This window comes from Sminthopsis crassicaudata, chromosome 4, assembly GCF_048593235.1.
Source record: "Sminthopsis crassicaudata isolate SCR6 chromosome 4, ASM4859323v1, whole genome shotgun sequence".
NCBI lineage: Eukaryota > Metazoa > Chordata > Mammalia > Dasyuromorphia > Dasyuridae > Sminthopsis > Sminthopsis crassicaudata.
In genome coordinates, this window is record NC_133620.1 from 111,967,035 (window position 1) to 111,994,379 (window position 27,345).

The 27,345-nt window shown below is 34.0% G+C and overlaps 1 protein-coding gene across 1 annotated transcript in view; it reads right to left on the reverse strand.

Moving 5' to 3' along the window:
- Nucleotides 1–27,345, reverse strand: part of USH2A (usherin) — a 1,025,480-nt gene that overhangs the window by 195,179 nt on the left and 802,956 nt on the right. Inside the window, exons 49-50 of the mRNA XM_074264677.1 lie at nt 13,304–13,525; nt 1,417–1,640 (exon numbers count right to left, since the gene is read on the reverse strand). Of these exons, the coding sequence (XP_074120778.1) occupies nt 1,417–1,640; nt 13,304–13,525 (446 nt within the window). The remainder of the gene's footprint in view (nt 1–1,416; nt 1,641–13,303; nt 13,526–27,345) is intronic.

Below are 27,345 nucleotides of genomic sequence, written 5' to 3' on the forward strand. Positions count from 1 at the left end.
AACAGGCCCAGAGAAGTGAAATAATTTGCCTAAAATCACACAGATAGCAGATTTGGGATTTAAACTTAAGTCCAATGATGCAAAATTCAAATTCAGCCTTCCCAATTAAGTATTCTTCCTTGTGGTTTTGGTCTTCTATATAAATTAGTTGTTTCCTTCTTATATTGTAAATTCCATGGTAGCTTTGACTTAGTTATCTTTGGATCTCCCCGTGGTGTCAAGCTCAATAACAGATAGGTGAGACAATGAAAGGAGCATTAGGCTTGGAATCAGGAAGATTCATCTTCCTGTTTAAATCTGGCCTCACACACATACTAGCTGTTTGGTTCTGGGCAAGCCACTTAACCTGTTTGCCTCAGTTTCTCCTCTGAAAAATGAATTGGAGAGGGAAATGGCAAAGCACTCCAGTATACTTCCCAAGAAAATTCTAAATGGGGTCATGAAGAGTTGGACATATCTGAAATAACTGAGCAACAACCACAGTGTCAAGCATAGGGCTTGAATGGAAACAAATCTATATTAACTTTTGCATACCTTCTGAGGTTTTAGCCTAGAAATTCATTACTTGTGAGGATTCCTGGGGGCCCTAGTTATATGGAATAGTGAATTCCCATTACAAAGCCTGTGCTACTGACCCAGGGAGTCTGTTGCTTACTCATCCAGCAAGATCTCTCTTGTCTTTGACCAAGGTAAGCATTTTAGAAGTAGTGATCATAAATTACTGGGAAGCATGACAGTCTTTTCATATCTGTGATCCCTTCTTTTAAACATTATGTTACTGGAGTGCTGGGTCAGTTTTAATGCTAACGAACAAGTCATGGGAGTATGTGGAGCATCACAGCACATAAAAATAAATGATTAGACCAATAGCACCTTTCACTCTTTCAATTGACGGAAACACTGGTCCATTCAGTTTTATCCCAAGGAATATAATACAAATGTAACTAAGCAAATTTATTGGACTGAAGATCTCTCTCAAGATGAAGAAGTGGAACAGATTGGAAGAGGTGGGAGTTAAGGAAGTGTTGGTAGAAGAAGGATATCTTTCTCCAGCAAACCAATGATATAACAGTTTCTGTACTTCTTCAGATACCCCATGGGGAATTAAATAGTAGTCACACAATGGCAGCAGGCTATTTATGCTGGCCCTTTCAGCATGCAGAGTTTTAGCCTCTGCACTAATCTGAAGTGCTGGGAAAAGCTTTAGAGACACAGCTAATCATTATTAATTCCTTTAGAATTCATTGCAATAACATCAATCATGGTGAACTCATTTGGTATTAATATGGATGTAATGTGAAAATGAATAATGCACACAGGAGTTTTTATATTCCTATTTTAGAAAAATAGTTATGAACAATGTATTTCTCTTTCCATTGTCAAACCAGTGCCTCTGAGAGGTTTTCTATCAATTACCTTCATCATCATTCCAGCTGAAATCTTGTCAGAGCAAACATATTTCAAAGGATTATATCCAACTCCATTACAGCATTCCTGGGTCTCTGGAATAAGTTCAGTTTCACAGCATTTTATTGGCATCAGGTCATTCTTTTTAACATGTGCTTTAGACTCGCCACTGGAAGCTGAGCAGCATATGGTATCTGACATATTCACATAATCCTGCCCACAACAGAACATCTCTGCAACAATAAAACATTATATATGAATATGAAATAAAAAAGAAGAAAACTGAGACTGTAATAAAGTTTAGCATAAAAATGTCAAAGTCAGGCAGTTGCTGAAATGGTGCAATGCTAAAAGTAGCATTCATCTACAAATGTGCTCAAAAGGTGAATGAAGGACCCTTCTCATGAAATACATGGAGTAAAAATTAACTCAGGAATGCTGCTGAAATTTTTCAGCTCATTCAAACTTCTTCAGTACTCTATAAAGAAAAACTCTGAAGCTCTATCAAGGAATCTACCTTAAATGGAATGGCACAATTGAAATTAACTTACTCTAAAAGGTTCACTAAACTACAAAGAAAAATCTGGAAATCAGTGGTATAATTAGTGAAATGAAAAGGTGAAAACAATCACCTGAACATACAAGGATTTGCTCTTGGGAAAGGCAGAAAAAAATGCATGGAATAACAGCTTTAGTGTAAACTGAACACAACACTAGGGATACAGAGGACACTAGAGATAGCATAAGCCTTGAAGCTCAAGAAGCCTATAGTTTAGCAAGAGAGATGGGTGTGTGTGTATATATATATATATATATATATATATATATATATATATATATATATATATATATATGAAAAATCTATGACCACATGAAATTTACTAAATTCTCATTTGACGGAATAAACCAGATAATTCAGTCAAAGAAATGAGCTGGCTATTCTTTTTTCATGAATTGATTGAACTGTGAACTGGCCAAATCAACTGGTTGTGTTTGTGTCATTTAAGCATGATTAAATATTTAAGTAAATAAGAACAGACATGATAGAAACATATCAATAGAGGGCTAGATGAAGCAAGAAATTGAGAAGCCTATGTTCCAGGACATGGGTAGGGGACTTTCTGACACTTAAAATCTGACATAATTTATAGTCCTACTATATCAGAATTTAGATCGGAAGGATGTGACAACATTAAATTTGATAAATGAGATATACTTTTCATTGAAATTATTATCATTGTTAATAATATTATATTACAAGCAGCAGCAGAAGCCTCTAGTATGTTGGGACAAAACTACAAAGAAGTTCATGGAAAGATATTGGCAAGAATCACTCAGCATAAAGTGGTTGAGAGGGATTGCATTCTTCTTTGGGGAAGCCTATGTCTTATCATCAGAGGGAGGTTGGTCATGTTCTTAAAAAAGTATTTCCAAAGAAAACTCTTTGTATCTTTTATTTTAAAATTTGCTATTTTATTTCTTTTTATGCTTTCATTTCAGAACAACAGCACTCACAGGTTAGACTATTAGTTCTGATTTAGGTCATGTTCAACTGAAAGGTCTCTGAAAGGTTACATCACACAGAACTTTAAAAACACATATGACTGCTTATTAATCACTCATAGAATTAATAGGTTTAGTGTTAAACTGGCTGTTTTTACTTAAGATTCTAGGTGATAATTTTGGTCAATTTAATAAACAAGAAGAATTCTTTACCAGGCATATATAACAGAATTATCTCTGCTGCCTGAACTTTGATTACAGTAAAAAAAAATAAGAAAGAGAAAATCTACAACCCAATATTTTTCTTCTTTGGACAAGACTTAGATATCCTCTAATCAGGCATTCAAATACAACCTTGGATTCCCTAACTGTCATTTTCTCCAGCAGTTTTCTTATAACAATACATGTTACTATTTTAAACAGCAATCAAAATGTGAAAACTGGCCTTTCAGAGAGTAGAATACATTTTTCCCTTAAATTACTCTATAGTTTCAACATGTTTTAAGTATAAAATCAAGATGCAGACACTGACCTAATTTGAAACTCATAACCAACCATCTGATAGCTCTGAGGGACTTTTGACAGGCCAACTAAAATTTTGATAATGAACTGTTTTTACAATGGGAAAAAAATGCTTTCTTCCACAAAGGGCTTCATCTTTGTTTAAGGGAATTTAATTTTTCAGCCAAGATTTCACTCACATAACAAGAAGTGACTCTCTTTCTAGTTTCTTTGGTAAACCATTACTTCTTTAATTATTATCAACCTTGTTCCAGTGTGATAAATTGCTAATTACTTAATACCCTAATCAGCGTTCATTCTTTGCACAGATAAACTGTGACAGTGCCATTAATTTAAATAGTAATTTCACTTAATGGCCAGAACGGCACACCAGATTTTTATGCAGCATTTTCTGAGGACTGCATCCATCACTGCAATATTCTGACATAAAGATGTCTGACGTGCACTAACTCACTTAGGGAGAGCAGATGTTGCAGAGCAGAGTTTGGTAGTAATTCCCATAGTGCATCACTTCAGCATGAATGAGCTGCAAATTCAGAGACAGACAATCTTCTGAAACTGCATTGCAATAACTTTTGACCCCTACCTAATTTATCACGTGTAGCACTTGACTCTTGAACTTTGACACTGAGAATGCACAAATTTAAATGTGCCCAAAGACAAACAAAATAGGTCATGTATTATTGATGGATTGATCCATTCTTCCAAAGTCTCTTCATTAAATTTGCACAGATAGAAAATATCTCTGAACAAGTTGTAAATTTTATTTTAGTGATAAGTATTCATTGAATTACTATTTCATTTTCAGATCAAACAAAATATACTCTATTTCTTTGAAAGGCTTTCAGTACATTGACTATCAATGAGAAAACAGTGTAGAAAAGGATGCCCTACCTCACAAACAATTATTTAATGTCCAGCTCTGAAAGGGAATTTACAAACACAGCTGGCCAATTACTACTAATCTGAAAGAAGAAAAGGGATTTATATGTTTATTTTAAGGAGGAATAAGAATTATAAAGCCTCTACTTCTAATTCCATGTCAAAACAAAAGAAAACAATTAAAAAATTAAAAGCAAACACAAATAGGATCCCAGGGAAAATCCCTAGGGAGTTCAGGTATGGCCAAAGAGGTTATAACAATGGCAGTTTAAACACTGTGAGAATGGAGAGTCCCCATAACATGAAAGTCTATCAACCAGAAGTACAATATCTTGGGGAAAAAAGAAGAAAAATACCTGAGATTTTTAGTCTTTCATATTTTGAAAACTGTCCCAAAGAAGTATGAAATGATATTCATGCTTGCCTATACCAGTAGATGTCTCTCTGGTCACCACCACCACCACCTCAAGGTATGGGGGTGGGAGGGTGTGGAATGGTAAAAATGCCAAAAAGATATATTACAACCTTTAAAAAAATAGTTATCCATTACAGTTTTCAAAAACTCATTCCCTGACATGAAAATATTCCCAGAAAATATTCTTTCAATATGACTTTTATACAATAGGAGCTCAGTTAGCAACAAATCCTAGCTTGCAAAATCCCCAGGCACCCTCTTATTGTATCCTATACCTTTGTCAAACAATAGGAACTATTTTTCCTGAAGGCACTACTAGACAAGGTAAGAAGTAAAATTCAGAATGATATAGCAATAAAGAAACCCTAGACTTAGTATTTTAAAAATTTGCCATAGAAAGGAGCAGGTAACATATTCTAAATGTATACCATACCTGGTTTCACATAGGCTATTTTTTAAAAAAAGGCATGCTTTTCCAATCTTTCTGAATGATAGAAAGGCTACATTTTTTGTTCTTTAATATCAAGAAATGTCATCAAGTCCATCCAAAGATTAATGATTTCATTGGTAGTGCCATATAAATAAATGTTCAAAGAAAAGAACAATAAAATGGCTTAAATATATATATATATATTCAAAGAAAATGGTTAAGAATACATATACACTGAAATGAAGAACATGACTTTCATCCCCAGATACCTGTATTACACTCCTACACAACTCATCTGCCCAGAGAGAGCACTAAAAACATAAACGCTACCCCAGCACTTCTGTTCCAACAGCATCTGTTAATTCACTCCATTTATAAAATACATATTGACAAAGACAACTGAACTGGGACCAGGGAGATTTGATTTGGTGTGAGAAAGTCAATTCAATGTGATTTTGTTAAAGGGCTCCTGCAGGCAAATAAAAGAGTTTAAGTAATAAAGTACATAAAGAGATGTTTTACGAGCCAGCCTGGTCTCATGGCAGGCACACAATGCCATGCAGTGAAAGAGGGCCTGGCTCAGGAGCACTAGTACTAGATGCACATTTCCATGCAGATGTGGTATGGGCATGATTAAGAAGAAGAGTATCACAAAAATTGGGGAGATGTGTCTTTGAGGGAGAAGAAGAAAAGATGGAAAAATAAAAAAGCAGCAAGTCCTACTAATGGATAATAGAATAAAATGAATCACCATCTGCTTTATTTTAAAAAATATGACCCCAGTAATAAAGCAGAAACTCAGTAACAATCAAAACATAGCAGAGACTAAGGGACTAGGCATAGGAAGAGATCTACAGAACCCTTCTGCTAATCACCAACTAGTGCATGGAGTTCTTTGCAGTATATGAATTTGATATTTGTATGTGTAGATACACATATGTATATATATATACATATATATATGCATATGTATATCACTGTTTCAGAAAATTTATTTCCTTTGTAATACTATGCTTCATTTCATACATTTGAAAAAATGTTCTAAGAAGGGACTTAAAGGCTTTTGTAGATTGCCAAAGTGGTTCATAACACAAAATAAATTAAGAATTCCTCATTTAAAGAAAATACAGAGAACTCTCAGCTTTGTGGTATTGTGTGGGGATCATATAGAATGTAACATGATTCCTTTATCTAAAATTATGCTTATATTCATAATGTCTAGTTGTATTTGTAAATTAAGAATCCTTCATTTAAAGAAAATACAGATCACTCTCAGCTTTGTAGTATGATAGGGTTCAAGGGAAATCATACAGATTTTAAGATGATTCCTTTATCTAAAATTATACTTACATTCATAATGTCTGGTTGTATTTTATGATTTGCCCCAATATGTTTTTCTTCTTTTTATTGTCTCCTTACAATGACATGAAAGAGGTTTTGGTTGATGACAAATATTAATGAACTGGTGGCACAAGTCAGTTTAGAAAGTGGGTAATGTTATGGCCATCGTTCTCTGATAGCCCTGTAGGCACTTTGGGGACATCAGCCCTAATTCAAATGTTCACAGAAATAGCTAAAGATAAATTTCTGTGGTGACCACTGGGGTCCTAGTGGTTACCTTAGCAGTACTTATTTTTTCCTGGTTTCTTTTAATTGAAAAGAAATGTTTCCAGAAGACACTGCTATTTAACTCTGAGGAGAAGGGAAAGAGCTGGAAGAAAGCCTCTCTTATTCTACTAGTTATCAGAGAGGATGAAGTATCTCTTGGAAGAGTGGAAAATAAATTCCAAGTATGAAGGTAGTAGTAAAGAAGCTAGGAAAAAGGAGAGAGGAAGTTTTCCCATAACAGAAGATTAGGCAATAGGATTATATAGCACACAGGGAAAGAAAAGAAAACAGATTGTGGGAGTTAAGAAGGAAATACAAGGAATAAAGACTGGAGGATGGAGGAAAATTGCAGTATCCCTAGAGAAAAGAGTTTTTGTGCTCCAAAAGGATACAAGTATGTCATCAGGTGAGAGATCATCCAGTAAGATAATGGTGTGAAGAAGAAGAGTTAAGGAGCTGTAGTTTGTGACTGATGAAGGATGCTGAGATAATGACTCACCAACCTGACATAAGCAAGAGAAGATGTACTCCATTTCCAAACTATAATGAACATCCTCCTGAGAAATGTCACCTAAGACAACCACTACATAGTTCTCCATAATTAAATGAAGGCAAAGATAAGGATAGTGAGCTCTCAAAAACTATGCATTTGGAATCTTGCCAATCAATAATCAAGACATCTATAAAGTAAAAAGAGAGTGAGATGAACACAACTGCTCATAGAGATTTGATAAGCCTAAAAACAAAGAGAATAATAGAAAGGAGAATAGCAAAATTCATAAGAGACAATAGCTAACAAGAGAGTTAGTAATAAAACCCCTGGCTTCATAGCTCTATATAAAAATGTTCAAAGTATGGGTAATAAAGAAGGCAACCTAGGGATTCTAATTCAAGGTAAATTGGATTTCATAGATATTAATTACTATGATATAATAGGTTCAGACTCGTGAATGGAATACTCTTACTCTTTTTAAGTATATACCTTATTCAAAAGTAACATAGGTCAAAAAAGGGTGGAATAGGACTACCTATTAAAATGTACTCATATGGAGTAATTCAGGAAAACAAATGGTGAATCATGGTAAGGAATATTTCGGTGAGTATTAACAGAAAGAAAAATTCTACATAATAGTTATGTAATTGTATATTGGAGACCACTTAGACAGAAGGAAGAATTAAATAATGATACAGCAGATAATAAATCTGTCATGTACTTAACATATAGTAGGCACTTTAAAAATGTTTAATGACTAATGACTAAGAAAATTCAACTACTTTCTTTTACAACTTAGCTTTTCTATAAATATTTTGCATGGATTCTCATGTGGTTTCTTAATTGTGAGTAGGGATAAGGAAAAGAACCCAGTACTCAAAAAGCTTAAAAATAAATGGAAAATAATTTTTTTTCAACATAACTGGGCAAAAATATTAAATAAATAAATAAATTTGTTTAAAAAAGGAAATTCGTCTATCCAAATATATGCTAGTGGCTGATAAATGTATGAATTGATGCTCATTTAATTTTTGGAAAACTTAAGAAAGTGATGAAAGAATATGTTATTTGAGACCCTCTTCTAATTATTGGAGAAGAATTGTCTGTTCATACAAAAAGATATGAAACTTAAAGGCTAACGACCATTCTACCACAAAATTTCTGACAGAGATGTAGAAGTAATTTGGGCATGGTATGACTGGTAACCTAGATTTAGAGAGATTATATTTTAAATATTTAGGAGAAAAGATATCTAAGCTCCAATGTTCTTCTTCACTCCCACCCCCAGAATTCAGACAAAGAAGAAAGTGCTTAAGAATTAAATTCTAATGGCTTTTGGAGAAATAATTCTAATAAAGAGAAAAAAGGAAATAGTTTAGGGGAAATTATTTCATTGTATACCTCATGTTTTAAAATTAAAATTTAAAATTAATTTTTTTTAAAAATAGAAATAAGTAACGGCCAATACTTAAAGATGGATAAGAAGTGTGTTAGTACTCCCAAGGACTAGAATATGCTGCAGTTGGTTGATGGAAGAATATATAATGAATGAAAGAAGGATGACTATTTAACTCTTAGGGTAGTTTAGTTATCCTTTCCAAGGAGAATAATTTTTGTATTCATAAGGAAATAATAAAGATCATTAGAAGATAATGTAATCCTGGCATAATGAAAAGGTAGCCAGGTAACATCAAGTTTCTTTAAATAAATTTAAGTCACCATGCCTAGATGAATGACATTCTAAGGTACTAAAAGAATTATAAAAATTACTATTTAGAGATTGTATTTTTTAAAAGATCTTAGAGGGAAAGGGCAGCACATGTCTGGAAAAAGAAATGTCTTTTTCAAAAATAAAAACAAATAAGGTTTGCAATCTATAAGTGAGAGATTAACATCTAGCCTTGGCAAAATTCTAAAAGGTCTTGGTCAAAAGATGATTTGTGAATCCTTTAGAAAGACAAATACTAATCAATAAAAGTTAGCATGACTTCATTTCACAAAAAAATGTGGATCCATGTCCAGAAATATTTGTGGCACCCTTTTTTGTAGTGGCAAGAAACTGTAAACTGCCCATTAGTTGAAGAATGTCTGAATAAGTTATGGTGTATGAAAGCTATGGAATATTATTGTTCTGTAAGAAATGATAAGGAGGATGATTTCAGAGAGGATGAAGATATTTATATGAACTGATGGTAAGTGAAGCAGAATCAGGAGATCATTATACATGGCAACAACAAGATCATGCAATAATCAATTCTGATGGACGTGGGTCTTTTCAACAGTGAAATGATTCAGGCTAGTTACAATGGTCTTGTGATGGTGAGAGCCATCTACACTCAGAGAAAGGATTGTGGGAACTGAGTGTGAATCACAACATAGAATTTTCACTCTTTTTGTTGTTGTTTGTTTACATTTTATTTTCTTTCTTATTTTTTCCTTTTTGATCTGATTTTTCTTGTACAGCAAGATAATTGTATAAATATATATGCATAGTTGAATTATATATAAATATATATATATATATATATGTATATATATTACCATGTTTACCATATATTGGATTACTTGCCATCTAGGAGAGGGAGTGGGGGGAAGAGAGGAAAAATTGGAACAAAAGGTTTTACAAGGATTAATGCTGAAAAATTATTCATGTATATGTTTTGAAAATAAAAAGTTTTACTTAAAGAAGTGAATCATATCAGGCAAAATCTAATTTCTTTTTTCAGAGTACTTAGACTAGAAGACTTAGGAAATGCTGTAGACATAACATATATTTAAATTTTGATAAAGTAACTAACAAATTATGTCATGTTTTACTTGTCTATATGATAAATCAATATAGCCTAGTGGATGAGATGACAGTACATGCATGAACTTAGTTATTTATGTTAAATGTCAACTTGAAAGGAGGTCTTCTACAAAGTACCTTAGAGATCTGTCCTTGGTTCTTTACTCTTGAACATGTTATCAATGGTTTGGATGAAAAAAAAAATCTGGCATGTCTATGAACTAAGCCAGAAGCTTGAAGGAATATCTACTATGCTTGATAGCGATCAGAATTCAAAATGACCTCAACAATATGGAATTACGTCTTGAAATTTTATATAGATAAACCTAAAAGTTTACATGTTTGTTTCAAAAATCTTAGACAAGTAAATGATGAGGGCAATAGTGGCAAGCCAAGATATTTTTATGCAGACTTTAGTGACTCCATATTAGTCAACAATGTGAGACAATATCTAAAAAAATAAACGAGCAAATAAAATTAGATGCATATCAATTGGGGAATGGCTAAACAAATTGTGGTACATCAATGGAATGGAATACTACTGTATTGTAAGAAATTATGTGTGTGATAAATAATGATAAACCTAGAAAGATCTATAGGAAATGATGCAAAATGCAGTAAGCAGAGGCAAAAACTAAAATTTTTGTTTGGTTATTTTTCACTTGTATCTGACTTTTCATGACTTATTTTATGACTTTTTATTACACTCCTAAATTACACTGAAGAAAAGAGTGCCAGTGCCCTGAATGAGGACTCTCAACTCTCCTCACCAGATTACAGCTATAGTTTTGGTTCTGGGGTGCTTCAGAACCCCAGTGGAAGAATAAACAAACATGCCAAATGAGGACTAGACTGAAGAGATAATAGATGTTTAACCATTTGTTTCTGTTTTTGTTTTTTGAGAAGGATACTGGAGTGGTTTGCCATTCCCTTCTCCAGTTCATTAGGAAACTAAAGAAAACAGGGTTAAATGGCTTACCCACAGTCACACCTTGTAAGTACCTGAAGCCAGATTTGAACTCAGGAAGATGGGTCATCATGACTTCAAGCTTACATTTCTATTCATTGTGCCACCTAGCTGCCTTCATAGTAACTACAAAAACTTCTTTTGATTTAAGAACAACATACCCAAAACTCAATAGTAAATATAACAAAATTATAAATAATAAGTGGAACTTGAATGAAAATAAATGAGAAGACAGCTTTAGACTGTCCCTTTGTGGATGTGGGAGGTAATAGATGTTATATATTACGTGTTTTTAGATTTTTTTTAAGCAAAAGGGGCAGTTAGGTGGCATAATAGAGTACCAAGCTTGACATTAGAGAGATTCATCTTTCTGAGTTCAAACCAATCTCAAACACTTATTAGCTATGTGTCCTTGAGCAGATCACTTCACCCTGTTTGCCTCAGTTTCCATGTCTGTAAAATTATCTGAAGAAAATGACCACTCCAGTATCTTTGCTAAGAAAACCCCCAAAAGGTTCATGAATATTGGAAATGACTAGAAATAACTGAACAATAGGAAATGGGGGAAGTGGAGTCTGTAACTATAAGAGAGACGAGTGTCTAATTGTCAAAATTCTAAAAGAACTCAGCAAATTGATGCACTGCTCAGTGGTGCTGATTGTTTGTTTTTGTTTTTGTTTTTTTTTCCTCTCTCTCTAAAAACCACTACTTGTCACAGGGCATGAGGAGAAGAATGAGGACAGATACATGAGATATCAAACAAAATATAAATAAAACATATTTTAAAAAAAGCAAGGCAAACCTCCCTTCCACAATTATTACTCTCCTAAATTACATTGAAGAAAAGAGTGCCCTGAATGAGGACTCTTAAATCTCCTTACCAGATTACACCTAGTTTTGGTTCTGGGGTGCTTCGAACCCCAGTGGAAGAATAAACATGCCAAATGAGGACTAGGCTGAAGAGATAAGGGATGTTTAACCAAGAAAGAATATTTGGTAAGGATATTTATAGCAGTGTTTTAATATTTGAAGGACTGCAATGTGATAGGGAAATTAAATGGATCCTGCTTGAAATCTAACAGCAGTATTGGGAACAAAGATTGAAAGTTAAAAAGATGCCAATTTAAGCTTGAAGAATGAAAGAATTTCCTAACAATTATAGTTGAGATGGGGTGCAATTAGAGACAGTAGATTCCTCATCATTAAATGTCTTCAAGCATAGGCAAGATTTTCATATATTGGGCATGTTTTAAAGGTAAATCTTGATTAGCTACAAATTAAATTAGATTTCTTCTAGAGTACTTTCTAATATTAATTTTTGTCCTTTTTTTTTTTTTTGGATATGTGCTCTCACCACTCACAGGGCAGTCTCTATATTGGTCAACATGAAAAGTATCATTTTATCTGTTTTTCCAACATCATCAATTTGCTCCTTCTTAGGCAGCCTCTACTTCTGGAGAATTGTCATATTTGTGTCAATCTTAGAATGGATTTAGGTTAACTCTTCCATAGCACAAAATTCCTCAATGCCAAGAAACTGTAAGCTTCAAGTCAACTCCAGTTGTACAGATTATAAGTATCTGAAATCATGCCTATTTCTGAGATTCTGAGGGTATTAAATATCTTCAATGAAGTGGATATCTCTGATATAAGATAGTTATTATTACTTCAATGTTAAAAATAAATGGAGGAAAACAACAGTGTTTGGCAGGTATCATGGAGAGAATTGTCATCTGACTAAATAAAGAGTTCACATACAATGGGACTTTTTAGATTAAAACAAATGTGTTTTATATGTATCTAAATATAACTATTTTTAAGCCTCATAATAATTTGCTTACATAAGTAAGTAGGGCAGGCATTAATATTGTCACTTAATAGACAAAAATGAATTTTTAAAAGTATAAAAATAGTATAAAAAAACAGAAGTTAGTTCCAGACCCAGTGCTTTGATTCCAAATATAGTTCTCTTTTTTCCTATAACATGGTTTTTATCTATATAAAGAAAAATTAAAATGCATATGTCTTTACTTCTTTGATACTACGATATTTCTGACAAAACACAAGTAAAACATGGCTGGAAATTCTAATCTCAGATCTGTGGCCATTTTGTGATCTATAATAAGTTGTTTTCAGCTTTTTGTCTCTGTTTCTTCTTTGATAGATCACCCAAAAGCTTTTATCTATGTAGTGGGAGGGGGTAGAATGAGTGAGTTTTGGAACTAGATTCAATCTCCAAGATCTTAAATTCTATTTTGCTACAAACAGGCATTAAAGGACCACATTACCTGGAAGTGGGATATTTACTCTGCCCTCTTCTTCACCACCACAGCAGACTAATTCTTTGCTCACCATCTGTCCACCACAGCACTGTTGCTGATAACCATCATGCAACTCCCCAGCACAGCAGATCTGGTTTCCTGAGGCAGAATATGGGATGTTCTTGCAGCAAGAATCCCCAACACCAACTGAAACCCTTTGGTGTTCAACATCTAGACAGCATATTTCACCTGTCGATTTAGGACAAAACCAAAGATTGTGAGGATTAGAGGCATCTGTCTCTTTGATGTCATGAATATCATCTTAAAAAATAATAAAGACATTTTCAAAATCTCTGCTGACAGAAAGGATTGTTATCTTGAAGAAAAGGTAATACAAAAGAAATAGAACCATTCTTCTGGGGTTACAGTATTACAGCATAACCTCAAACAACAATAACAACATTTATTTAGTCCTTTCTGTTTGTAGGGTGTTATGTTGGACATAATCCTTGATCCATACCTTCATCATAAAATTTATAGTCTAGAAAGAAATTTATGGTATGAAAGATATAGCAATATATAATATTACAGGATAAATGAATTAGAAAATTATTAGATGTTTGTGAGGAAATGTGTTATAAAGGACAGTGTACCAATCTCAGAGTAAGGAAGAACTGCCTCTACTATACCTAACACATTCTGTCTGTGTGACCTTAGGCAAATAAGTTGACTCTAAGTGTACTAAGCACCTTTCTGAGACTGCACTTTGTAGGGGAAGATGCATTGAAAAAATGTGGTTGCTCACCAGGAATTGACTACCAATGACATGACATGCCTAATTAAAGAAAAAAAGTGTGGTTCATGAGTAAGATTAAGTATCAACTGAGGGAATGTATTCCAGAAGGAGGTGGTCTTTTAATCAGTCTTTAAAGTTTAGGCTTTGCTATAACAGGTGAGATAGGGAGAAGAAGTCTTAGTATAAGGATCATACTAGATATTATGGAATCCTTTGATTAGCTTATGAGGCTTATAGATTCCTTTTCAGAATAATGCCTTTAAATGAATAATATATATAGCATATATATATACATATATATGTAGATAATATTATACATATATGTTTAAAAGATGCCAACTTTACTGAAATACAATTATCAAAATATGTTAGTAGAAAAGTTCAATTTAAGATCTCAATTTAAGAACCAACACATTCATTCTCAACTAAAATTATTTAAAATACTAAAGAAATGCAAGCATCTGTCTTAGGTTCTGGGGATACAAAGACTAAATAACAAATATTTCTTGCTTTCAAGGGATTTTCACTCAACTATGGGACTACAGTTCAGAGATAACTATATACCTAATAGCTTGAAGAAGGAGTACAAATAAGGAATTCAGGAAAGGCATTCTGTAGCATAAGGCATCTACCCTTTGAGGAAAGTTAGAAATTTTAAGAATAAGCAAAGAATATATTTAGAGCACATGGCCATTCAACTAAGGGCACAGATAGGAGATGAAATATGAATTTTGAGAAACATTTAGCTGCAGATCACTTTGGTTGAAATGTTTATTATATAAAAGGTGTGCCATAAATTTAGGGATATATGTAAAAAGAGGAAAGAATAACTTGAGAAAAAATTTTTGTTTGTTTATGCAATTGGGAAGAAGGGTGAGACAGAGGAGAGCTGGGCATGATGTTGTAAATCTAGATGACTAGAAGAAACTTCACAGACTTAGGAAAGTTTGAAAACCTTAGACATAATGTATCTGACATCCCTATATCCCAGTAGAAATACACGCAATTTATCTGGTTGGTGATGTGAGTTCAAATGTGAGAAAAGGTTTTCCTTCACACAAATACACATAGATACACACACAAACTCACGAATATTCACAAAACACAGAGGTACACACAAATACATGTGCATTTGTGCAATACACATACTATATGTAGAAGATGCACATGTATGTATATGTGTAGACACATGCAAAAAACATTACATGTGTACAATTTATGTTTACATACAATGTGTGCCAAATATGTATGTATGTGTATGTGTATATGTGTGAAGTATCTGTAATGAGATAATGGAGGATAGAGAAAGAAAAGGAAAAAAGTCATGATTGGTATCTACAATTAAAAGGCAGCATACAGTTGAAGATCCTACAAGATTAAGAGAGAGTGCCCAGACAGATTAAAAGAATATTTCAAGGGAGAAAACACATGACAATTGAAGAGAAAGTAATCAGGAGGAGGGCACAATCCCCAGTTTCAACTGCAACAGAAGAGCTTGTCAAGAAGCATGGGTATTAAAAATAGGCCATTGGCTTGGAAAAACTTACATGAACTGATGCTAAGTGAAATGAGCAGAACCAAGAGATCATTATACACTTCAACAACAATATTATATGAGGATCAATTCTTATAGAAGTGGCTCTTTTCAACAATGAGAGGATCCAAATCAGTTCCAATTGATCAATAATGAACAGAACCAGCTATTTCCTGGGAAAGAACACTGGGAAATGAGTGTTGATCACAACATAGCATTTAAAATCTTTTTGTTATTGTTTGCTTTCATTTTTGTTTTTCTTCCCAGGTTGTTTTTACCTTCTTTATAAAACCGATTTTTCTTGTGCAGCAAGATAACTGTATAAATATGTACATGTATATTGTATTTTACATATACTTTAACCTTCCATCTAGGGGAGGGGATGGAGGGAAAAAGGGGAAAAGTTAGAACAAAAGTTTTTGCAAGGGTCAGTGTTGAAAAATTACCCATGCATATGTTTTGTCAATAAAAAGCTATAATAATAATAATAATAATAATAATAAAGAAAATAGGCCATTGGATTAAGGAATTAAGAGATTAGTGATTACTTTGGAGAGTGCTCTGAGTCTATAATCAAGAAGTGAGAAGAAATGAAGGCAACACATGCACATCACTTTTTTGGAGTTAAGAGAGGAAAGATGAAATCCCATTGCTTGAAGGGATAATAGAATCAAATCAAGAAAAAGTAGTGAATGATTTGGGAGTGGATGTGTGGATATTTATCTACTTTGCTTTGAAGCAAAGAGTACATTGAGTGGTATAAAGTAAGGCACTAAGTTGTAGGGGATCTTGAATTTTAGATAAAATAATTAATGAAAATTATTTGAACTTTATGTGGAAGCATGGGGAACCAAACACCAACTTGTACTTTGAAGAATGTACCTTCTTCCCTTTGTAATAGAGACTTTTTATGATGATGGGTAGAATTGCAATGTGTTAGACTATCACAATATAAATTGCTTAATTTGCATGTTCCATTTGAGAGCTTAGATGAAACCATTAGTTTACTTGAATTTTAGTAACAAGGGAAACTAGTTTCTTAGATTGGTAATCTTTATATCTTTAGCATACTGTGCAATGAGTGAGTACTCCAAATCCTTCTAAGCAATGCCTGGGAACTGTGTATGCTTGAGCGTACCATGCATGTATCTTTATTAGGTAAAGGCAATGATCAACAAAAAGGCAAGAAGAATTCAACTATAATAAGATATTCATCAATTTAGATACTTGAGCCATATTTCCCTGAATTCCTCAGAATCTAATTTAGTTACTGATGGAAGAAAAGCCTTAATAACAAGGAATGTGGGTTACATCAATGGGAACTAAAACTGATTTTTTTTAAAAGGGCTATTAGACATAAGATACAAAGGATCATTCACCTTCTCATTAACCTCTCAAAATGGGATCCATTCCAAGCCAGGCTTGAAAATGTTTTCTCTCAGAAAGCTACCATGCATTCTTACCAGTTAATTGTTATCCTTATCAAAGAATGACCCACATTAACATTTAGCTTGGGGTTATTAGCATATTTATATAAAAAGGGGGAAAATGACCAGCATTGTTCATGCTGGCATTCTCTGGTTAAAAAAAAAAAGGAGGGGGGAATTAAGGGAAAGGGGAGATAGAATTTAAAGGAGTAAAAGAGACTGAAATAAATATTATTAAGCATGTTTATGATTAATCCACAGATATCAAAATTCTTCAGTTCTCAGTCTCAAATAGGAAGAACCCTGATACAATCTGAATTGCTTTCAGATAAAAGATGATTTAGGGTCACTGTGTTTTCTTTTATGGTGTAAACAGTGTTAAACTAGTTAACACAGACTACTAGATCAGGATAGAGGTCAAAGAATATAGTTTCACCTTTTTAGTTCATTGAGATTAATGATACTAGCAAAACACTTTCTCTGATTCTTCCATGTGATAGCATTTTTCTGATGACATCATGCTAGGCATTCTAATAGTATGATATATGAATTACTTTACAAGGAATTGGAACTCGGGGTATGCTGAATGGTTTGGCAGAAATTCAAAGGCCTCAGAGCATAGGGAGTATGTGCCAACCCATGGGCAATGCAGTTTCTTTAGCTCTTGACCTGAAAATTACTTGCAAAGAGGTTTGTGTAACTAACCACCTAATGCCAAATTTTCTATGGGCCTTCAAGGTTCATTTAATTATTGCTTTGGGGGTTTCCAGTAAATAAGATTAGAGAGAAAGTACTTTTCAAATAGCTTTCTTTAAGATAAAGAGAGAAATTCTTTTGCTTCTGAAGCTGACACTTTATTTTAAGATTATAGAAAGGTTATAGAAACTACCTTGTATAACAGTTCACAATACTAATAGAAGCAATTACTTTGTTTTGAGCAAGGAAGGGAATTTTTTGGAGATTGAAAAATTAGTTTCAAATTCTAACTTCTCTGCAAATTTTCAATGTGATATTGGCACTAACCTTCAGACAGGCCCCTTTCTTAGAAGAAAATTTAGTATACTTCAGAAAAAGGACAATAGAAAGAGGTCTTTCCATCCACCCACTCACCTATCACACTTCCAACTTTTGTCCTTGTAATTAATATTATTCAGTTCTATTTAAATTGGAAAAAAGATGTGAAGGATAGTTAAAAACATCTATTATATACATTAATTTCTTGAGGGTGGTATCTAAAACAGAAAAAAAAATGTATGTATCAATAAATTAGATAAACTCTTTGATACTCTGGCAATGTCTGACCTTAGTTCTTGAAATATCTAATTGGCATTGCTTTGACTTGACACATTTTCTCTTTTGCCTCTAATGAATTGAAGGATAGGAAATTGGTGAGCCAAAGAATTGAGATGGGAAACACTGCCCAGCCATTGTAGAACATGGAAAGATCTAATGCTGTAGGACTTTTTATGATGTGTAGAGCAGTACTGAACAGAAAGAATAAAAAAGACAATTAACATGTAAGATTAAAACTCAGCTACAATGCTACTCATAATAAATCATCAATAAGTAGTAAAGGTTGAACATTGTGCCAAAGACTAGAATACAAAGAAAGATAAAAACACAGTACCAATTTTCAAAGTCATTTTATCCTGAAGGTAATGAGGAAGCACTAGAGTTTTTTGAGAAGGACAGTAACATGATCAGATGAATACTTTGGTAGCTGAATCAATAATGCAATAGTGTAGGGAAAGATGCGGCAAGGCAAGGAGATCAACCAGAATGTAACTGTGATAGTCCAGGCTTAACCTACTGGTAATTCCATGAGTAAAGAGAAGGAAATATATGATAGATGTTGGGAATGCAGAGATGATAAAACTTGGCAACAAATTACATATATAAGATGGGTTTGAGTGACATTATGAGGATGATACATAGGTTGAGAGTTTTGATGATCCATGATGCTCTTGACAATTAAAGAGAAAGCAGGAAAAAGAGAGAGTTTGAGAGGAAAGGTACTAAGTTCTATTTTGTACATATTTGAGATGTACATGGAACATACTTCAAGATGTCCAATAAACAGTTGGTAATTAGAGATGAGGATCAGTAGAAATGTTAGGAATGGAAAGGTAGATCAGGGAATTATCTACATAAAAATAACTGAATCCATGAAAGCCCATGAGTGAATCCACGGAGATATTAGAGAGAAGTGGATCTGGGTCAGACCGTTAGGAGACACTTATACCTAGAGGGGGAAATCTGCAAGAAGATTCAGCTAAGGTGCTGAAAAGAAATGATTACATGAGTGGGAGGAGAATCAGGAGGGAGTAGCATCATTAAAACTTGGAGAAAAAAGACTATATCCAGGAGAAGAGAATGTTCAACAATGTCAAAATCTGCACAGAGAACCAAAAGGATAAAGACTGAGAAAAGCCTATGAGACTTTGTCATTAAGAGATTATTTTTCATTCCATAGAGTAGCAGTTTCAGTTAAATGATGGAGTTGGAAGCCAAATGACAGAGGCTTTATGTAATGTTCTGTTTCTCTAAAATATAATCATTTTCTTGGAGCAGGTTTTCCTGGGGAGCTTCTGGGAGCAGCCTTAGTTTAAGTTCAGTTCAATAATCCCAAAATGCAGCCAGGAGTTAAAGTCCAGACCCTTTATTGTGTCCTTCAAAATCCTGAATCTTTTCCAGGGCCCATTTAGCTTTCTCAGAGGCCTATCTCTCTCTTTGGTTTCCTAGAGTTCTTGTCTGAGTGCCTCCAGCCAGCACGAAGGTTGAAGTGGCAATGAATCTGACTCTGAATCTCCCAAGAAGTTTTCTCAAAGTCCTCCTTGGCCCTGAGAACTTCCTGCTTATATGGTGCACACTGAGTATACACCAATCATTTCATCACTAGGAAACTATTATTTGTTTTAGGATTAAATCAATGCTAAATTAGATTTAATCATTGTCTCCTCAATTCCACTCAGTACCTTGTTTCAAGTTCTCTCCTTGTAGGGTCAGATCAATCATACTGAATTAGATAATTATTGTCTCTATTCATTCCAGTGACTTAGCACCTTGTAAGAATCCTAACATCTCCCCCTTTCTTTTTATTTAGAACATAGGGTGGTCATGACCTCCCTGATTTCTCAAGGAGGTGAGAACCCCAAAAAAGGTGATCACTGTTACACATAATTATATAAATTACATAAGCACATAGCAATATAAAACAGGCTAGAAGTTATGTAACAAATAACATGATCAAAAAACCATAAATTGAGAATTTATTCGTGTCCATAAGTTCTAGAAATAGTCCAAAAGGAATCCATTGTCCATTAGTTCATGTGCCAGGAATCCAATAATTCCCACAGGCTTTGAAGTCCTATAATAGTCTTATCAAAGATTTCTCATCTCAAGGAATCTAATGATCCCTGCTAGTTTTCAAGTCCTTTAACAGTCTTATCTTGTGTTAGGGAATCCAATGATTCCTGCAGATTTTGTTATTAGGTCTTCTCTTTTGTTTTGAGGTTTTTCTACTTTTCCTGTCTCTCTCCAGGTGCTTGTTGCCACCCATTTGTTTTCCTTCTCTGTCTGTAAAAATACAAGCAAACCCTCTCTCCCAGGCAGTTAACCTATCAAATTTTCCTTCTATTTACTATTTCCTAAATCTCTTCTCATCATCTGGCAATTACAGGAGCTGTTTGCAATGGACACTGTCCTGTTGGTTTAAAAAAAAACCTGTATCCTCTCCAATTGTAATCTGCTATCTGATTGCTTTTTGGCTGACTGATTAGGTAATTCCTTTCTGCCATGTGATTGCTTTTCTCCTGGTTGATCACATGAGAGTCCTGACCTTCTAAAGGTTCCCTGGGTGTAACCTCAGAGGCCATCATCCTCCACCTATCTTTTGATTGAGATCTTGGAGCTGGGCCCCACCTCTCATTTCCCTGGGTCAATCTACATTCTGAGGCCCAGTGGAAGCTCTTATGGGATTTTGGACATGGGGTTTCAGGTCTTCTCTCAGCCTGTCTTCTCACTCTATCTACATATCTACACTGAGCTCTAAGATGTCCAACTTTTCCACATTGAAAACATCGACGAATTTCTCTATTAGTCCCTTGCCAGGAAGGATCCTGTCTTTCCATGTTCATCATAGTCTGAGTATAATAAGTATTTGTGCCCACTGTAGCACAGAGTCTTATGATCTCCTCTAAAGGAGCATCTTTGTTTAGTCCCCATATAATTCTTTTGCAAATCTCATTGGCATTTTCGATAGCCAAATGTCTGGTCATTATTTCTACAGCTGCATTCTCTCCAATAGATCTTGTGACAGCTATTTGCAGATGTCCCACAAAATCTGCAAAAGGTTCATTGGGACCTTGTTCTATTTTTGTGAAGACTTCCCCTCGATCTTTTTGTCTGGAGAGGGAACCCCAAGCTTTTATTTCAGCCTTAGAAATTTGATCATACACTGTTATGGGATAATCAATCTGTTCTGAATTCTCTCCATACTGCCCTTCACCTGCTAGTTGATCAAAAGTCACTTGTCTATTAACTCCTGTTTGCCTATTGCGCCTGACTTGAATTCTACATAATTCATGATACTCTGAAAGCCACAATAAGTTTTTTCCAGGCTCTAAACACGTCCTTGCTATGGATTTCCAGTCACTTGGGGTTAGGATTTCATAAGACAAACTATTTAGTAACATTTTAACATAAGAGGATGTAGCTCCATAAAGAGTGCAACCTTTTTTTCAAATCCTTAATTTTATCCAAATCAAAGGAGTGTGTCTTTTCCTTTTTTGACCTGAAGAATCAAGTTTTTCAATCACAGGGTATGAATCTATCAAATCACTTACATCCTGTCTTTCATTTTTTTCCTTAATTAATGCTTTTTCTAATCCTGTCATAGGCTGATTCATTGGTGATTCTGTTTGTGTTACTGCTTCTTCACCTCCTCCTTCTTCCTCCACCCATGAAGGGTTAATTGAGGGAGGAGAAGATGGGGAATTCTCCTATTGTGAAGTGCCACTCTCAGAATTATACTTAACTCTATTGTTATCTGATTCATCCTTTTCACCTAGTTTAGTTGATACTTTCCCCTCTTGCTCCTTCTTCTTTTTCCTTATTCTATAACTTATATAATTTCCTAAAGCCAGTTGTATTAAATTATATGCATTAAGTGTGCCTTTGGAAATTGAGTCAGCTCCATTTTTGTTGTAGTATTGACAAAATTGCTCTCTTACTAATTTCCATTCTTCTAGATCCAATTCTTTTTCCATAGAAAACCAAGGAGATATGAACTGCACAGTTTCTTAAAGTTCAGTGATCTGCTCCAAAATTATAATCAATCCTTGGTTTTTCATAACCTTGACAATGTTCTCTAAACATGTTCCTTGAAGAGAAACAGAAGGCTGTTTTCTAAAAATTTGCTCCATTTCACTGAAATATTACGTTAGCTTTTTAACAAAATTTCCTTGTTTTACTCACCCTAATTTCTGGTTCAGAGAGACTTTTCCACTGGATCAGGATCAGAGGCTTTTCCACTGAAATCAGGATCTTGTCTGCCCCACATTCGAGCATCAAAATGTAATGTTCTGTTTCTCTAAAATGTAATTGTTTTCTTGGAGCAGGTTTTCTTGGGGAGCTTCTGGGAGCAGCCTTAGTTTAAGTTCAGTTCAATAATTCCAAAACGCAGCCAGGAATTAAAGTCCAGATCCTTTATTATGTCCTTCAAAATCCTGAATCTTTTCCTGGGCCCAGTTAGCTTTCTTAGAGGCCTATCTCTTTCTTTGGTTCCTGAGAGCTCTTGTCTGAGTGTCTCCAGCCAGCATGAAGGTTGAAGTGGCAATGAATCTGACTCTGGATCTCCCAAAGTCCTCCTTGACCCTGAGAATTTCCTGCTTATATGGTACATACTGAGTATACACCAATCATTTCATCACTAGGAAACCATTATTTGTTGTAGGATTAAATCAATGCTAAATTAGATTTAATCATTGTCTCCTCAATTCCACTCAGTATCTTGTTTCAAGTTCTAGCCCATAACATCTCCTTGTAGGGTTAGATCAATCATACCGAATTAGATAATTATTGTCTCTATTCATTCAGTTATTTAGCACCTTGTAAGAATCCTAACAGCTTTAGAAGAATGAGAGGAAAGAAATGAAGGTACCATTTGTAGATAGCTTTCTTAAGAAGTTTAGTGCAAGTCAGAGAGATTAAGAATAAAAGCTAGTGGGATGAATGGATCATGTGAGGTTTCTTTTCAGAGTAGAACACACTGGTATGTTTCTAAACATCAAAGAAGCATCCAGTAGATAGAAAAAATGAAAATTAGACTTGGAAATGATAGAGGAGGATATATTCTGGAAAAGATAGGATAGAATGAGATCAAGGCTACATGTATAGTAAAATGGAAACAACTGAGGAGTATATCTTCTAGAAAAGATAGGATGGAATGAGATCAAAGCCATATGTATAGTAGAGATATCCCTTGACAAGAAGAAGGGCAATCTATTCATTAGAGAAAGGCATAAAGGAGGACATATTTGCAGAAATGAGATGAGCTGAGGAGGAGAAAAGAAGAATCTCAATGAGAAGCCTCATGTTTTTGTTTTTGTTTTCCCCAGGTAAATATGAAATAAAGTTTTCAGTTGAAAAAGTGGCTAGGTGATCCACAGACATTTTGAGGAAGATGAGAAAGCTTTCACACTTTTTTGCTGTGGTTTTTGGGATAATGAATCCATTAGACAACATAAAATGATGGCATTACTTCATTTATAAGCTGGTTGAGACAATGTAACATAATTGTAATGGACCTGGTCAGATTGGTTTCACGAAAGTTATCTAAATTTGGATCTGGGAAATACATGATTGGCCACAGTAGAAGGTAACAAAAGATTTGAGTGTAGAGAACACTGACACATTGAAACTGTTCATAAAAGGATAGAGATAAAGGAGTAAAGTGCAAGCAGTGCAGGGGCAGATGATGCTACAGGAAAGAACTAGAGAGATTTGAGGTAACAATGAGGATAAAGAAAGGGGTTAGAGGTCAGAAGGCAGAGGGAAAGATAGAATGATGGATGATAATAATCAGATAAAGAGATTTCAAACTTAGTGAAGATAGAAATGGAAGTTCAAGTTATACAAAACCAAAAGAAGACACAAAATTCTTCATGCTTCAGAATATTTAACCATAAAAATAGCAGGAATTACAATCACTGAAAATAAGGTATCATTAAAATAACATCAAAAGGGAAACATAGGCCAACTAAATTATGCTTTAAAAGCATTACAAACAGTATCACTATATGTGTCTATATATGTATACATATATATTCACAAAATGACACAGTGTATGAAGTTATTAAGGAAAAGTATCTATTGAAAAGGACATTGCTGGTAGCACAATGATAGTGTGAAACTTTAATATTCCTCTTCCTGAGCAAGATAAATTTAATAAGATAAAGAAAAAAAGAGAACTGAATAGTTTGCTGGAACAGACTTGAAAAATTTATAACAATTTCTGGATAACAATATTAAAGAATATAAAAATGATAACCTAATAGCATTTATTATATAGGAAATAAAGGAATCAAACAATAAATCAAATCATGAATTAAACCAAGGAGAAGTTGATTTTTTGGTTACTTTTTGCTTTTTATATTTTTAATCTATATCATTTGACTGAGAAACAACTCCATCAGACTTTTAATATCTAATCAATAGTATGAAGACATTTTTACAAATGCCTGACTCCATCACAATATCTAAATAACATCCTGGAAGAGAATTTTTGACATATACACTGATAAAAACAAAAGCATACTTATTTAAGGACTAGGGAAAAAACTATTACAAGAAAAAATAGCTTTTCTATTAATTCTTTGGAGGTATCAGTAGACAGGATATTGTGCCACTGTTGATAGAGAATATTAGAATTCAAAAGTTAAGTTCAGAATAGCAAGCAAAGGGGAATCATTGAAAATATGTTGTTTCCTAAATATATCTAACCTATTCCCCTCCTATTCAGTTAGGGACCAGCTCCTATGTTGGAGTAATTTTTATCAAGATTTAGGGTGTTCTTTCTCCTTACTTGAAATCCTATAAGTAATAATTGAATCACTTGTTATTGGGATAGTGAGAAGCAGTCTATATTGGAAATTGAGCAAAGGATTTGGAATCAGGCTCATGTTCTGCCATACTTATTAGTTGTTTGATAATGTGTAGCTTCATGGCCTTTCAGGGCTGCTTCTATTTTAGAGAGAATTCATCTTCAGTTATGTACCAAATGAAAAAATTCAAGAGATGCTTTATAAATCTAAGACTTCTGAGATTCTAGATTCTCTACTTTCAATAAGCTTAATGTTTAATTATTTATTCTTAGATTTTGTTCCAGTTGAAGATTTGTAAAAGATATACAAGGTGAAGACAATTTCTCAATTAATCCACTTTAGCTATGTCTATATTATTTTCCAATGAAACTAATTAATATGGCTAATGCAATAAAATTTTAGATATACAATTAGTGATATACAAATGAGTTGTATACAGATAGTTTGTACTCAACTAATATGAATAATTTTGACCAAGATCATTAGCCATTGAATTGGCCAGACTGAAGTGGCATCATGTTTGGGATTTTTTGTTGTTCAGTTTTGTCCAACTTCATGACCTCATTTGGGCTTTTCTTGGCAAAGATAATGGAGTTGTTTTCTAATTCCATCTCCAGATCATTTTATAGATGAGGAACTGAGGCAAACTGAGGTTAAATGACTTGCCCAGGATCACACAGCTATTAAGGATCTGAGGCCAGGTTTGAACTCAGGGAGATGAATCTTTCTGACTTCAAGTCTGGCATTCTATCCACTGTGGCACTTAGCTGCTTCTATATTTGAGAAACAGTTTATATTATCTAGGGCTTGGAAAAACAAACAAACAAACCCCCTAAAAATATCTCATAGTAAGTTGAATGCTAGATTTCAGTCAAAAGCTATGGACCCAAAGAACTGATGCTTATTGGCTGTGTGATTTTGTGAAAGTCATTATATTTCTTTAAGGCTCAATTTCCTTACAGGTAAAATAGGGAGAATAATACAATACCTAGTTTGCAAGATTGGGTTTTAGGCTCAAATGTGACAACATACAAAGTGTTTTTTAAAACCTACAAGCATTATACAAATAATAGCTATTATTATAATGACTCTTAATGTCAATGGATTTGTTATCCAACATACATATTTAGGAACCTTCTCAAAGGGTCTTAAAAATCTATCAAACTCTCCTCCCCCAGAAATTTTTTTATGGGAATCAGTCTTGCATCAAGTAGACAGAAAACACTCATAGAAAAAAAAACAACAACACAAAAACATTCTCTACAACTCTGGCAGGATAAATAGTATTACTTATAATATCATCAAAGGATAGGGTATTTTCAAGACTGGAATAGACCTTTCCTAAATCAGCATGCAAACATATTAATACTATATAGGAATGTATTCTCAAGTACTAGTACTGGATAGTTTCTGTGTAGTTATGGCTTCTGATTTCTAAACATATCTAGAAGCTATTTCTCTTCCTTCAAATAAAGACAAAGAATAGTAATAGTGGGTTAGATGTTAGTTTTCTTTCTTCAAATAAAGATGAAGAATGGTAACAGTGGGCTAGGTGGGTGAACCATGACCAAGAATTGAAAGAAATCCTTTTGAGAATTTATTTTACCATTTCCTTGTTGTCCCAAACTGTACTCATTTCATTCATCTATAGCTCTATAAGATGTTCAAAAGATGATGAATAGAATTGGTAAGAGTTAGTCATTGATTCAGACATTTTCTATGAAATAACAGATCCAGCTCCTATCCCTATTAATAGTAGTAGTAGTAGTAGTAGTAGTAGTAGTAGTAGTAGTAGTAGTAGCATCATTGATATCTTCAAAAGCACATGGAACTGACAGTTCCATATCCACAGTGATGAGCCTGGAGAGCCCCCACCTCATTATAGGATAGGCTACCACAAAATAGGAGAGAACAAATTTAGTAAGTATTAGTGAAATGAGATGAAGAAACAGTTAATAACATTTTGTTTTGTCTCTAGAGCAAGATGTAGTCTCCAGAGTAACTGGCTGAGTCAATAATACAGTTACCTCAATGTATTTCATTGTATTACTTAATCCAAGTAAAAAATACTTATTGCCCAGGTTATTATGTACAATTGGATTGGCAGTCTTGAATAAGTCAATCAACATATAAATTATAGAAGAGGTAAATCCAGAATTTGTTAAGAAGAATACAGGTTGGGTCACATTTGGAAAACTGAGCAATAGCTT